The 14,266-nt window shown below is 44.8% G+C and overlaps 1 protein-coding gene across 4 annotated transcripts; it reads left to right on the forward strand.

The window, feature by feature from the left end:
- Positions 1-2,299: 2,299 nt before the first annotated feature.
- Positions 2,300-14,205, forward strand: LOC139338363 (neurabin-1-like). Of its 4 annotated transcripts, none has more exons than XM_070973286.1 (19): positions 2,300-2,660; positions 4,006-6,151; positions 6,719-6,851; positions 7,080-7,200; positions 7,664-7,768; positions 8,916-9,006; positions 9,099-9,245; positions 9,452-9,505; positions 10,011-10,111; positions 10,294-10,422; positions 10,536-10,632; positions 10,721-10,784; positions 10,959-11,095; positions 11,164-11,393; positions 11,605-11,670; positions 12,127-12,331; positions 12,595-12,693; positions 12,873-13,061; positions 13,544-14,205. In XM_070973286.1, the coding sequence occupies exons 2-19, from the start codon at positions 4,301-4,303 to the stop codon at positions 13,790-13,792; spliced, it is 4,068 nt and encodes a 1,355-aa protein (XP_070829387.1). In that variant the 5' UTR covers positions 2,300-2,660; positions 4,006-4,300; the 3' UTR covers positions 13,793-14,205. The 4 variants fall into 4 exon arrangements, with proteins under 4 accessions (XP_070829387.1, XP_070829388.1, XP_070829389.1 ...); XM_070973287.1 differs by having other exon boundaries at positions 12,130-12,331; XM_070973288.1 differs by lacking the exon at positions 12,595-12,693 and having other exon boundaries at positions 13,544-13,922.
- The last annotated feature ends 61 nt before the right edge of the window (positions 14,206-14,266 follow it).

Genomic DNA, 14,266 nt, shown 5'->3' on the forward strand with positions numbered 1-14,266 from the left:
CACTTTTTCTTTCTCCATCCTGCACACTGACGTCGTTAAAGCCATTAGTTCTACTGCATCAGGTGAATTACGATGTGTGAATATGTGCACCTGTTGAAACTGTGTGTGTGGATGTGTGTGCGCGCGCGTGTGTGTGTGGATGTTTACGCTTGCCTTACTGCATCTGTTTGAAATGGCACTTTAGCACGCATGACTGTAATACTGGAGGGTGATTGAGCAAGTTTTCACCATATTGTTAAAATGAAGAGTGTGTGCATGTGTGTATGTGTGTATGAGTGTGTGTGTGTGTGTGTGTGTGTGTGTGTGTGCGTGTGTGTGTGTGTGTGTCTCAGTCCAGCTGTCTCAGAATTAGTCACGCTGCATTTTTCAGATGTTCTCTCTGCTGCATGTTAAGCTCTATTGAAACACCTAAAACAACAGTTTGTCTGTCTGTGCTCAGAATGTGTCTTGCAGAATAACTTTGTTCTTTTATTTATATATTAAAAATCCGAATCTCAAATACTGATTTTATCAATGAGACATTATCAGTTGGTCTTTTTGAAATGAGTCTGTTTGACTGACGATTTTGAGATGGTATGTGCCTCTGAATTACAGCACTGTTACTGATGTTGTTAAAATAATGCATGTGCAGTACACACATCTAAACACAAAGTGGCAGTATCATTGTTTATGGATTCATAGATGCACCAACACTTGAGCCATAAAAACTGCAGTTTAAGGGGCATGTCAGATTGATTCACAGCACCACATAAACCCACTGTGCAGAGCTGCAGAACTGCTACATTGTGCTGACCTGTGTGTTCATCCCAGCCACGGGTCAAGTGTGTGTGTGTGTGTGTGTGTGTGTGTGTGTGTCTGTCTGTCTGTCTGCATTTAAATGTTCAGAGGATTGAGTGCAATTCCCTCGTGAAGCTGGGAAACTCTGAACATGGCTGACTGAACAGATAACCATATGGGGCATGACAGTCTGCCAAATGCAGCCTACATGAAACACACATACAGAGCTGATACCATCAGCTGTGAGCTATATCTTTGTCTAAAGAAAACATCTGTCATTTCCACTAATTTCACTCTTTATATTAACAGTGTTAATGTGGTAGCAGTTCATTAAAGCTGGACTGAATGTTGTAATGAGTCTTGAAGGCAGATACTGATATTGACATTTGAGAGTTTCATTTACAAAGTTATCTCTGGTGGACAAACAACACCAATCAAAGCTTATGCCAAAACATCTGTTTGTCATTTCTGTACTGCAGTTTCCTGTTTCTTATCAGCTGACTTCGACCCCATACTGGTATAAAGTACTTGTAATAAGGTGATATCAGCCAACATGCCAGTGATAAAGTGTAATAAAATCAAGAGTGACAGTAAAATGTGCTGATGTGTCAGAAATCTGCGTCCTCTAGCCGTGTGTAGAAGCCACTGATACTTTGTTAACACGCACCGCCATCATCCCTTCACCTGTCCAATCATCATCATCCAGCTCAACATTACGGTCCACTAACCCACACAGAATTACAGTTAATGAATACAGGCTCTGTGTGTGTGTGTGTGTGTGTGTGTGTGTGTGTGTGTGTGTGTGTGTGTGTGTGTGTGTGTGTGTGTGTGTGTGTGTGTGTGTGTGTGTGTGTGTGTGTGTGTGTGCGTGCGTGCGTGTGTCTCCATGTGTAGACTACAACATAATCATGGCCAGTTTAAAAAGAAAAAAGCCTTCTGTGAGCCTAAGGAGGGCAGGACACCAACTTCTGTGGAAGTCAAGGTGACCTGCTGCTTGAGGGGAATGGGAGTTGAGGATTATGTCAGCGCACACAGATCCCTGTATTTCCAATACCTGCCATCAATTACAAATACAACTGCTGAGTTAAATAGAGCGGATTTGCTCTTACTCACCAGCAGCCATCATACCTGTAATTTACTGTTTTATCCACATGTCCCACTCAGTTCAGATGACTGCTACCCCATGAGTCTTTCACATTTCACCTTCTACCAATCAAGGTTAAATTTCTGCCTCCATTCTTTGTCTCCACCTAGTCTGCCTCGCTCACTTTCTTGCTTCCCTTACGTCTCTAAATTTACTTTGCCACCCACCCCGACATCACTCCCTCATTTTCCATCTCTACATCACTTCACTTTGCCTCCCTGCCTCCCCTCCTCTCCCTCCCTCCTTTTCGTTAGCCTCATTCAGAATAAGGCTTTTGTGATTGGCTAGTATTTATATCAACTAGGTCCCAGTGCCACCTGGGACAATGGTCTCCAGTCAGATCCAGGTCACAGCAGGCAGAACCATTCTTCGGCTCTGCGAGGATCAGTCCAGTCCAGTCCAGTCCAGTCCATCTGCCACACAAGCCAGCTTCACAGACAGACATAGTTACTGCACCAACTCACCCACTGGCATCACACACAGGTAGGTAGGCACACACACACACGTACATCAGCAGGTGCTGCATCACTGCTCTCGTTTGCCTCACACATACAAACACACACATATACGCTCACAGGTAGGTAGTGAGAGAGCTGGCTGACTGCGCTAACCTGCATCATGCACACAGGTGAATATTCACACAAAGCTTACCTCTGAGCCCAGGAGGACCTTTGTTACAGTGATATCCGTTTTCACAGCAGATGACAGCACTGGCAGTGATGCTGAAAGACACATGAAGGTAAGTGGATGGAGCTGTAACCTTCATGCTTGAGAGTAGTGTAAGATACAAGTACAGTAAATCATATGTACACTATTATGATGCCAAAATGTCAATTACAAAGAAATTATGGAGTGACACAGTAAAAAGAAAGCAGTATTTAGTTATGATGTATGGAATCAATGGCAGTACATTTGCCTCCACACTTAACTACAAATGCTCATTTAACACAAAGGCTATACATTAACAGGCTGAAGTGAACAGTCAGCGAAATGCTGAGACCTCTCACTGTAGGTAAATAAATTATAGGGCACAGATGCAACAATTGGCTCTCCAAATGTGGGCTGCTTTAACCCGGTGCTGGTACCCACTCACCATCGGTGTTTCACAGTTACTAGAGTAGTTTACACAGGATTACTGGGAGATAATCCATTTAAAGCATTTAGAGACATGAGTCGCCATCTGTCTGCATTTATCACAGCAAGCGAGCCATCAGCACCGGCTGACTGCAAACAAACAACACTTGTACGGTAAGACGAAGGTGTCGGGAACTATGTAAGAGAATGCTACATAGCAGCCATCATAGCACACCGGCTAAGTGTTGTCACCCAACGGTTTTCGCGACCTTTAAACTGCGCGCGCACTCCGGCCAGGTTGGTGAGATTTGCTGCCTTCAAATGCAGTCGTAAACTCCTCTCCCAACTATAACGCATTTCGTGTGGCAGTTTCAGTCATAGTTAGCATCGAGGCTAAAGGCACACATTTTCTCTCTAGAACTCAAGGAACGCAGGATTAACGTTACGGTGTACTGTAGGGCTACGGTGAAGCAAGGACAAAACACACCAGCCATCATTGTGGGGTTAAATTATGCTAATTAACTTACCAACTCGGGTAAACAAAACGTAAACATCCAATTTGACGCATAATGCCAAGGAATTAACAACTAAAATAGCTCTACTAAACTGTTTTTTAATGAAGTATGCTCATTTCCCCCTGAGATATTTAGCTGCCATGTCCAGGTGCTCTTTAGTGGCTCATTTTCCGACAGCACTCGAAAGCAGCGGTTGCCCAGAGGACTTTGCTCCAGCAAACGACTTAATTGTCACTAGCAGTGTAACGAATACGCCCGATGGCTACGTGTTGTATTTTTGACGGTGCAGACAATCGTTAATTCTCCAGTTTCGCAGTGAGTGTCAAATGAGCCTGAAATTTGTTGGTTTTACTTGTAGCACTGATCGCTGCAAGTCACGAATAAGCTACTTTATAGTTTGTCTGTGCAGTAATCTGCATTAATGACACGTTCGGTCGCGCAATTTCACCTCGGTGGATGTGTCGTGCTTAACGTTTTCTCAAACTTCTTTTCCAGGAGACTCTTGCTGTGGGGATGGTGAATTAATATTTGAAGACCACCTGCTAACAATGAAGTTTCCACAACAAGAGTCTGCTTTTGTCACCTGCCATCATCAAACAAATGCAGTAACCTCTTAAAACACCAGCTCTGTTATCCAGCATATTTATTGCCTTATTGCTACCATTCCACTGTACCAGCAAATCCTCAAACATTAACTACCTGTGCAACACCAGGTGCTTTCATTAACTGTGAAAAGCTTCTTCCTCAGCTCCTCCACAGTTTTCTCACTTCAGAGAACCTTCATTCCCAAATGATGCGGTCGGACAGCAAAGGCCGAAGTGCCTCCCCTCACAGGATAACCTATAAGTCTGACTTCCATGCCATCAAATGTTCGTTTGACACTGGGACCACTCTACAACCAGGGACCAAAGCTGCTGCTGCCCAGCGCTCTGCTGTGCACTCAACCAGACTCCTATCCAGCCTGTCAGATCCCATAATGTCTCACACCAGCACGAACACAGGCAGCGGAGGGAGGGTTCGCAGCACCAGGGGGACCAAGATCAGGGACAACATCTTCCTGCAAATGGACAGCCAGCAGCTGAAACAGGATGGCGGTCCAGTGCTGAGTTCTGGTTCCACACCCCTCTTTTCTCCCCATAATCCAAGCCTACAACCCCAAACTTCACCTTTTTCTGGATCCAGACATTCAGTTATCAGTTCCTCATCTGTCCAGAGCACTATGGCCAACAGTTTTACTCCAGAATCTTCTCTGCAAGATAAACTATCCAGATCAGAGGAGATAGTAGATATCGACAGAGCTGCTCTGGCTCAGAAGTTCTCTGTAACCCGGAGGTTATTTGAGACCAAGGTTACAGAAGTTGAAGGTGGTGGAGGGCAGGTATCAAAAGGTATTACTGGCAGGGGAAGCAAGGGGATGGCAGATGGGAAAGGAGAAGAGGAAGAGGGAAGAGATGTCAGCCAGATGGAAAAAGACAAAGAGGATAGCTTTGATAGAGACAAATCCATAAACCTACCCATCATAAATATTTCCTCTCCAAAGCCTCCTGCACAGGCCTCGCTGACAAGGCACCCTAAATCTCCTGTATCAGACGGCCCTAGTGAGGCATCCGACACATCTCCTTCCTGTCTTGACAAACATGGTCAAACCACAGGATCACAAACAGAGGAAGAAAGGCCAGAGAGCACAACTCTTAACCTCTGCTTAACCCCAGAGGAGCCAGTGAGGGCAGAACTAGTTGACTTAAAGAACGAGTCCTCAGAAAGTGATGAGAATGAAGAGGAAAAGGGGCGGAAGGAGGCTGAAAACTGGCTTAAGGATGAGTGGAAAAATAATACAAAGAAGGTTGCAGGAGAAAGTGTGCAGGACCTAGTGGATGATGTTTTTGAAGGGCCCGGCAAGGAAACGAGACCATGTACGCTGCAAAACGGAGTGGACATAGGAGCAGGAGACAGCAGGCCAGTCACTCCCTCAGAAGAGTACCTGAGGGAGTTATCAGCCAGAATGTCATATAAAAGAGAGACCAAGGATGACGGGGAAGGTGAAGGAGACAAGTATCGGCAGGTGAATGAACAGAGGGAGGGGCTGAGAAGGCAGTTGATTGCACGGGCGGAGAAGTTGGCAGAAAAGGGGGAGTACGGGGAGAAAAAGACAGATGAAGGAGTGGAAGAAGGTGCTGTAAAGAAAGAGATAGGCATGATGCAGGAGGAGGGTACTAATAAAGATACATCGTACAGTGTGGGAAAGAGGAAAGGTGGCGGAGAAGAATGCAAACAAAGTCCAGAAAAGGAAGAGAAAAGTGAGAAGGAGGAGCCGCAAGAGGAGCGTGTCAATGAGGAGGTCAAGCATGAGGAGTGCAGAGAGGACAGTGATGGAAAAGATCATGTAGGAGGAGGTAAAGAGGACCAGGCAGGATCCACAGCTGTCGGTGGGTTTGAGAACGAGGCCTTTGTGTATGAGCAGGAGTCCCAGTCTCATGCAGCGTCACCAAGACAGGGACGGGACAACTCTACACCTGGAGGAAATCAGCTGTTATCGGAATACGAGGAAATTCCTGGTGTGCCTGAAGTGGCCGATCAGGAGGATGAGGATGCAGCGGAAGTTGGAAAGAGAAGGGTCAGGTTCTCCTCAGCACCAATCAAGGTAAGGAAACCTTTCGGAAAAATAATACAAGTGCAAGCTTCAGCATTCGTCATTAATTTCATTGAGCGCTGCAGGGTCACTGGTCTCCAAATTCATGCGTTTTGCAGGAGCTCGTCATTGTAGATTTGTGTCGGTTAAAGCTGCTGTTTGAATCCATATAACAGAAGTGTCAGCCCAAAGCCATGTTTCTAATCCATTAGAGGAGGAGGAGGAGGAAAGGCAAGATCCCACATGCTTCACTCTGTCAGCTCAGGGGTGCCTTGATATAACAACACAGAAAGCATTCCTGTGGGTGTGTGTGGCGTTCATGGGGTTCCATTCATAACAAACTATAGCTGTAGCGGTCAGTGTAAAATCAAAGTTGTGTGTATTTTCTGAAATTTTTTGCAATCCTCTAATTATGCCTGCGCGGTTTGCTCAAGTCGTCCTGAGTCTCTCCTTCTGACACATTTGCCAACACAGTCAGTGTCTTGCTGTGTCAATCGCCGAGTCACTGAGCCTAAATGACATTCGTGTAGGCATCAGCTGAGGTCGGACTTAAACTGTAAATTCACTGCTGTCTTTCAGGTGTACTGCACTTATTCCAACGCGGATTACGACAGACACAATGAGGACATTGACCCCGTGTCTGCCTCGGCTGAGTATGAGCTGGAGAAGAGAGTGGATAGGATGGATGTCTTTCCAGTGGAGATAGAAAAGGGTGTGTATCCACATGAGAAGCAAAAGAAAACCTGTAAGAAATCATCAATGCTGACATGTAACAGGTTAAAAAGCAGAATTATCACGATAATCTCAGCTTCCACTCTGATTTCAAGCACCAAGTTTTCCCTCATTCATTACATGCTTTTTGCTTCTTCACAGTCCAACAGTCTTCTTCTGACTAATGTTGTAAGTTTGTGGATAAATTCCTAATTTCTTTTACTTCCAGGCAACGACGGCCTTGGCATCAGTATCATAGGTATGGGTGTAGGCGCGGATCAGGGACTGGAAAAACTGGGAATCTTCGTCAAGACAGTCACTGAAGGAGGAGCAACACAGAAGGATGGGAGGTACATTTAACAATAGTCTCTCCTCAACTGGGGATTCAGGCTACGTTTACACTAAGGGAAAAGGCATATGTTTTCATGCGGTTTGGCCTCTCGTTTACACGCAAACAGAGTTTTTTTCACAGAAAACTCCGGCCAAAAGTGGAGATTTCTGAAAACACTGGTTATGTGTTGGCGTGTAAACAGGGTTAAATAATGTTTTAGGTTCCGCAACGTCACAACATGTAACTGAATACTTAACGTCATGTGAGCGAGCTATGTTTACACTCGCGCCTATAGGTTTGGCATAGTTATGATGCGCTCGACGGCGTATTTATCCGGGTTCATGTAAACAACAACATTTTTGAAAACGATGTCGTGTGCACAATGTTATTTTTGAAAACAGAGGAGACAAAACGTAGACTCAGTGTGGCTCTGATAAGATGAGACTTTCTTTTGTGTGTGTGTGTGTGTGTGTGTGTGTTAGAATTCAGGTGAATGACCAGATAGTGGATGTGGACGGGGTGAGTTTGGTTGGAGTCTCCCAGCTGTTCGCTGCCACAGTGCTCAAGAACACATCAGGCCTCGTCAGGTAAGTTGTCACGTTTCCGTGCGATGTTGCCGTGCTGTTTGTACGCATTGCTGCTACTTCGGGCGAGCAGCAGAGTGTAAAGTCTTTCCCATTAGTGATTCAGGGGCTAGATATCACAGTGATTGATTTGTCAGTTTAAAAAAGAAAACTGCCCATCTGATCAGTAACAGAGTCAGACTTCTAAATGCTTGTTACATAATTAAAGTTATTTAAAGATGAAACAGTGGCAGAAAGATAAAAATATTTTTTCTCCTCCCATATGTTGTTTTTAAAGGACCATACTAGTGCTTTGATCAACATCCAGGCAGTTCTAACCTATCAGCTGCAGCCTATAGTGTTTACACTGTCTGCCAGCTTTGCAGATCGATCACACCTGTAGATCACCTGAGACTGTAGGTTCAGATGCCAGCCGGCAAATCAATCCAAGCCAGAAATGACCACATTGAGTTCCTCTTTAATACATCCATGTGAGCTTTTTCTTTGTTCTCTGAAAGATCATTTTTCCAAAATAGGTTTGTTTAAACGCACCAACATTGAGTGTATTAAAAGCAGTCTGCTTGCAGCTGCATTAGTGTGCAATGACCACAAACTGCAACAACACGGGAGTCATGTTGACGCGTCAGGAAAAGCACAGGTGGAACTAATAAAATGATTGATGGCTGAATTCCATTTAGCTGCTTCAGTTACAGGGTCCTGGTATTGTGCTTGCTGGCTCACTGTCTGACATGCTATCATTAATTTAAGTAGTAACACCTGTGCTTTACATACTGACATGTCGAAGGTTGTGGTCGAATAGTCTTTTTTTGGGTGGGAGGGTTCCAAACTGAGTGAAATGACCTGGACGTGGCAGCCATGATAAAAGCTGTTTGAATTTTCCAGATGCTTAGGAAAGGTGTTTTAGTGCCTTCTTTCTTAACTCCTTTAGCAAAGGACACACTGGACCATCCTTTACCAAAGGAACGGATATAAGTCCCACAATTCTTTGCAGCAGCATTTAAAGTGACTCCGACAGACATGTCAGTAACACAAGTGCAGTGTAAAGGTGTGATTTTTTTTTTTGACTGTTTGAAGAGACCCAAAATGTCTGCTGGGAAACAGGCTGGGGTGACGGCTCCAGGCTTAGACTGATTTCTCTCTTTGGCTGCAGGTTTTTGATTGGCCGAGAGAAGGAAGGGGTGGAGAGCGAGGTGGCCCGACTGATCAATGAAAGCCTGGAAATGGATAAAACATCCGGGAAGGTGTGTTTTCTAAAACAAGAGTGGATTTCGGTCTTGTTATGTTCCATATGGTTTGATTGTCCTGCTGTCTGTGTGTGTTTTTATATATGAAGAGCGGAAGAGCGGGCGGAGATGAATATAATGATAGTAGCATGTCAGAGAGGGGCTCAGTGGCTGAGGAAGAGGAGGAAGATGAAGAGGAGGATGTGTCTGTTCTCTCCAGCCTGGACAACTACCAGCTCTGCCTCAAATACCAGCAGGTACGAACCAGTAAAGAATATATACCAAACCTACTGTGGGATATCAGGCTAGGACTGAATTGAAATGGGTAATAGTAATGTTTTAGAAATTAAGATGCAGCTTAGTTTTATGTCCCTTGCTTGTAATGCGTCTCCTGTCGTATGAGTTGTAACACACCAAAACAGATCCATGTAAATTTGGTTTTCCACCCTGTCTGTCTTTGTAGCTTCAGTCAAAACTACGAAGCAGAGCAGCGCAGCTTCACCACGCTAGAGAAAAGGTAGGTCACTTAGCTGAGATTGAGATCTCTCTCACACACAAACACACACACACACACACAAACCAATAACTGTACTCACATTAATACACTACCTTTGCATCCACATTTGGAACAGTCTGACCCATTTAACTGTGTATGAGATGGCTCGGTGTGGAGTTACTAGGACACGGGCCGCGTTCCAACACTTCTCTACGTCAGCCCTGCTTTTCTGCCGTTGCCTTGAAGTAATCACCGCTGTGACATAACTGGGTTGGCGAATGAAAATCTGGCTTTCTTCCGTCCCACTGTGTTAGATCAGTGAATACTCCATCCATTTGTTGGATCAAAACTCTTGAAGTAAGAGGATTGAAGAAATATATATACAGCTTCTCCAACACTAAAAATAGTTCTTGAAACGTGTGACGTAACAACAAAGGGACTCTTTTCCCCCCTTGTGCATATGCCATTTATCACATGCATTCATTAAAGTGTATATAATCTACTCTTTTACTGTATGTCTGCCAAGTTGAAGGCATTGGAGGAGCAGCAGGCCTGTTGGGAGAGCCAGAAGAATGAGTTGGAGCAAAAAGTGGAGGATGGAGAGGAGAAAGCTGACAAACTAGAGAAGTACAATACATAGACTGCATGCTGCATACATACCACAGAAGTGTGTTTTTTCATATATGCAGATCTAGCTCAAGGTTGAAGTGGGAGCCGAAAGCCTGCAAATGGATAATCATTTTCGGAAACATTATGAAGACTATAATGATGGTTAAGAGGGTGTTAACGCCCCTCACTCTTTTTATCAGGTATTGGCAGGAGGCCCAGACACTGTGCAGGGTTGTGAGCCAGCGACTGGCTGATGCCCAGAGCCAATCAGAAAGCTTGGAGATCAAATACAGCAAGGCCAAGAGACTGGTCAGAGAATACCAGAGCAGGTATTGATCTGATCCATCCAATCTTGTTATATCCCTGACAATGTGGAACATCTCTCCTAAATTACTGGGAGTGTATTTTGTTTGGAACCTGATAAAATTGCCGCCCCCCCCAGAGAGGAGGAGAGGGAGAAAAGAGAAGCCGATTTGAGGAGCGAAATGGAAGAGAAAGATAAACTGCACAGAGAGACAGTTGAAAGACTGCAAATCCAGGTGAGAGGACACTTCTCAATCCTGTACGGATTTCCTTCAGCGAGCCTGCCATCCCTCTGTAGTCATTGTTTCACACTGTTTATCACAGATAGCACAGCTGGAGAGGAACGAGCCGGAGAGACAGAACCACTCTGTGGACTCTTCAGGCACAGGCAAGCAGCTAAATTACTGTCGTTACTGACGTCAAATCATTTTTATGGATTCAGAGCGGGAAGAATTCAAAGCTTTTTGTGTTAGAATGATTCATTCCAGTGGGGGAAAGAAAAACACTCTTGAATAAAAATGTGCTTTTTGACTGAGCAAAACGAGTTGTGTTGGTGTCTCAGGTCCAGACTGGTACATTCCAGTTCCCGATACAGGACGTCTAGACTCCAGCGCCCACATAGCCAGAGCTCAGCTGGCCCAGAAATCCAAGCGCCACCCACCCTCTCGAGACAAACTCAGAGAGAGCTTCAGAAAACAGGTAGGAGACAGCAAAACTGAAACTAAATTAGCTGTTTCCTCAAACTTAACGCACACGTCCTCTTTTAGGAAGATGAAGCGCAGAAACAGCAGGAGAACCAGTCGCTGCCTGCTCCCACAGCGGCACAAAGGAGCAGCAGAAGTGACCTGTCCAGCACCTCGTCGCTCTCAGCCCTCAGTCCTCAGCCTCCCACCAGCTCCAACTTCACCCCTCCCATCTACGTCACCCACACCGTCACTCCCTCGCCGTGTAAATCCTCCGCGTCCAGGAAGTCCAAAAGGAAATTTCCCGACTTCAGGTGCAGGATGTCTGTCTTATTTGTCTTTCATTTGGGATCATGATATTTTAAAATATTTCTCATTGTAATTTTTTGATTCCCTCTTTGCTGTTGCAAATGTCTGCTTAGTTGCCACACAGGCTGGCTGAGTAGAGACGCTGAATGAGCCATTTTGCTGCTGGTATACATTTCCTGAACCCTTAATGATTATAATTTACTTTTTTTTTTTTAGTGGCCTTCGCAAGTCTCTCAGCAAAAGGAGAAGTGAGAAACATCGCAAAAGGTCTATAAACAACAGGTGAGACCTCAGCTGGGTTTAGGCCGAGTGATCAGGTCATGTGATGCAGCACTCCATCACTCTCCCTCTTGCTCAGATAGCCCTTACATAGCCTGGAGGTGTGTGCTTTGAATTTTGGGTAAGTCACCAACAGTGTCACCAGCAACACACCCCCACACCATCACACCTCTTCCTCCATGGTGGGAACCATCCATTCACTATCTGTTTACCTCCTCTGCATCAAACACAGTCTCCTCTTGTTGTCACTCCTTTGGCAGGGGTCTCTTTGAAGCAGATCGACCATGAAGGCCTGATTCCCACAGTTTGAAGAATCTAAAATATAAAACATATGTCGCTTTATTTAACACTTTTTTTGTTTATTACATAATTCCATGTTTTATTTCACAGTGTTGATGTCTAGAGAAAAAACATAGAGAGGGAGCGTTGTTGTTGAGCTTTTGACTGGTTGTTTTGTAGCAGAGGGTCGTGTGGCGACCTGGTGGATGAGCCCGTTGGAGTTTCTCCGTCAGGCTCAGTCACCTCCATGCCTTCTTGCCTGCCCTTCCCCTGGTTTGGAGAGAGAGGGAGGGAGAAAGAGGAGCCTGAGAGAGGCAGGGAGAGACTTCGATCTGTGTCCAGCAGCAGTTTGCCGTACCTGACCACCACAGGAAGGCGAGCCCAGGTAGGAAAAGCTGGACTGCATGATTGTGTGAATGGCTCCATGGAGGCTAAACAGGCGGACATGTAGTTGGATATAAATTAGGCTCTGTGCATGCCATCCTCTTCCTCTGTCTGACCTCTCTGATGAAGATCCTTTTTAATAAAAACACACACACACACACACACACACACACACACACACACACACACACACACACACACACACGTGTTTGCATGCAGCACTTTATGCTCTGTATGTAGGCAGCCCTTTTCTCTCGCTTCCAGAGTATTGGCTCTCCAGTGTGCAGCTCCAGCATGGTGGGTCATGTCTCTGATCTGTCCCTCTCTGGACACTCTCACACTTTCACCTTTTCCTCCACTGAGGTGAGTCTTTCCTTCCCTTCCTTTTTCTTTTTCTTACTCCACCTGTAGCGCACTCCCTGTCCAATTGTTCGTTTTCCCAAGTCTACTTTCTTGTTTAATTACACTTTCTTCTCATTTCGTTCCCACTCCTCTCCCTCATTCTGTCTGCGTCTTGCGCATTGTCTCTTGTGTCCTGTCAGACGTTGGACGATGACCCAGTTCCCACGAATAACAACAACCAGTGGCAAAGTCGACCCGTCTTGGAGTGGAACAACCAGCAGGTGTGTCTGTGGTTAATCGCCATGAGCATGGACCAGTACGCGTCTGAGTTCGCTGCCAGAGGCGTGGACGGGACACAGCTGCTCAGCATGGACAGCGAGAAACTCAAGGTGTGCCGTTAAGATGAACCTATTCATTTTTTTTTATGTTTATTTCACGTTGTATTCACTTTTTTTTTTTTGATAGTTTTATAGATATTCCAGATATATTTGTATCTGAATTGAAGCTCTGAATGTTACTTCTGTTTGGAAATGCAGTAAATGAAGTTAATTACTGCTAAATACAGACCAACCCATAAAGGGTTTCTGAGGCCGCTATCAATATTAATATCGAGAGATTACAAAAGTCTGACAAGGATATATCGGCTTAACTTTTAAACACAAGTCTATATAACAGAAATAAATGCTAGGACTTCTTTTAAAACTGGTTATTTAGTGAGTTGTGACGAGGATCTGTATTGAGTTAAAAATCCACTTGTCTCAGTCGACGTACATTATATGGTGATACTATTTAATCTGTGATAAGATAACATGAAGTAAACCGCGTTGATATATACTGATATATTCTCGCTGTGTCTCTTCTCACCTGTCAGGCTCTGGGGGTGTGCAGCCATAGCGATCGCTCTGCCCTGAAGAAAAAGCTGAAGGAGATAAAGAAAAGCGAGGAGAAGGGCCAGAGGAGAGAAGAGAAGAGGCTGAAAGAGGAAAAGGAGAAAGAGAAGAATGCAGTTTTGGAGAAGGAGAGCGAGGAAAAGGAGAAGGCGAGGATGGTGATGATGGAGAAACCAGTGAAAGAGGCCAGACGCAGTGGCAAAACCATAAGAACCGAGTCACTCCTATAGAGGTGATGTCAGAGATGCACCACCAGCATGAGGGTGTGTTTGCGGTGTCACACGCTCAAAAATACACTTGAACCAGTCTGTATTTAGTAAATAGAAACGGCTAGATCTACTGCACACATCCTCTGTCGTTCACGTCTTAATAGTTATCATGCAGGATCCAGAACAGTGGCTCGTTTTAATGGACACAAAGACCTTTGGGCCCGAGCAGACGTCGACTCCAGCACCAAAGCCCACTCTCACAGCAGACGCGCATCTCTCACCAAGTACGTCAAGTGAAAAGTGCGGCAATTTACTGTTTTACACTGATGCTTTTTTTAATCATGAACCTTAAATTATCCTTAGAATGATTTTAATATTTAACGATTTGCTGTAAATGCTTTTTTTATGTACGAATAAATAATGCTTTAAACTTCCTTCCTCATACCTTTTTAGACTCATTCATTTATCCTTGAATAATCACACGCAGAACACTTG

Source organism: Chaetodon trifascialis, chromosome 11, assembly GCF_039877785.1.
Source record: "Chaetodon trifascialis isolate fChaTrf1 chromosome 11, fChaTrf1.hap1, whole genome shotgun sequence".
In the NCBI taxonomy this organism is placed as follows: Eukaryota; Metazoa; Chordata; class Actinopteri; order Chaetodontiformes; family Chaetodontidae; genus Chaetodon; species Chaetodon trifascialis.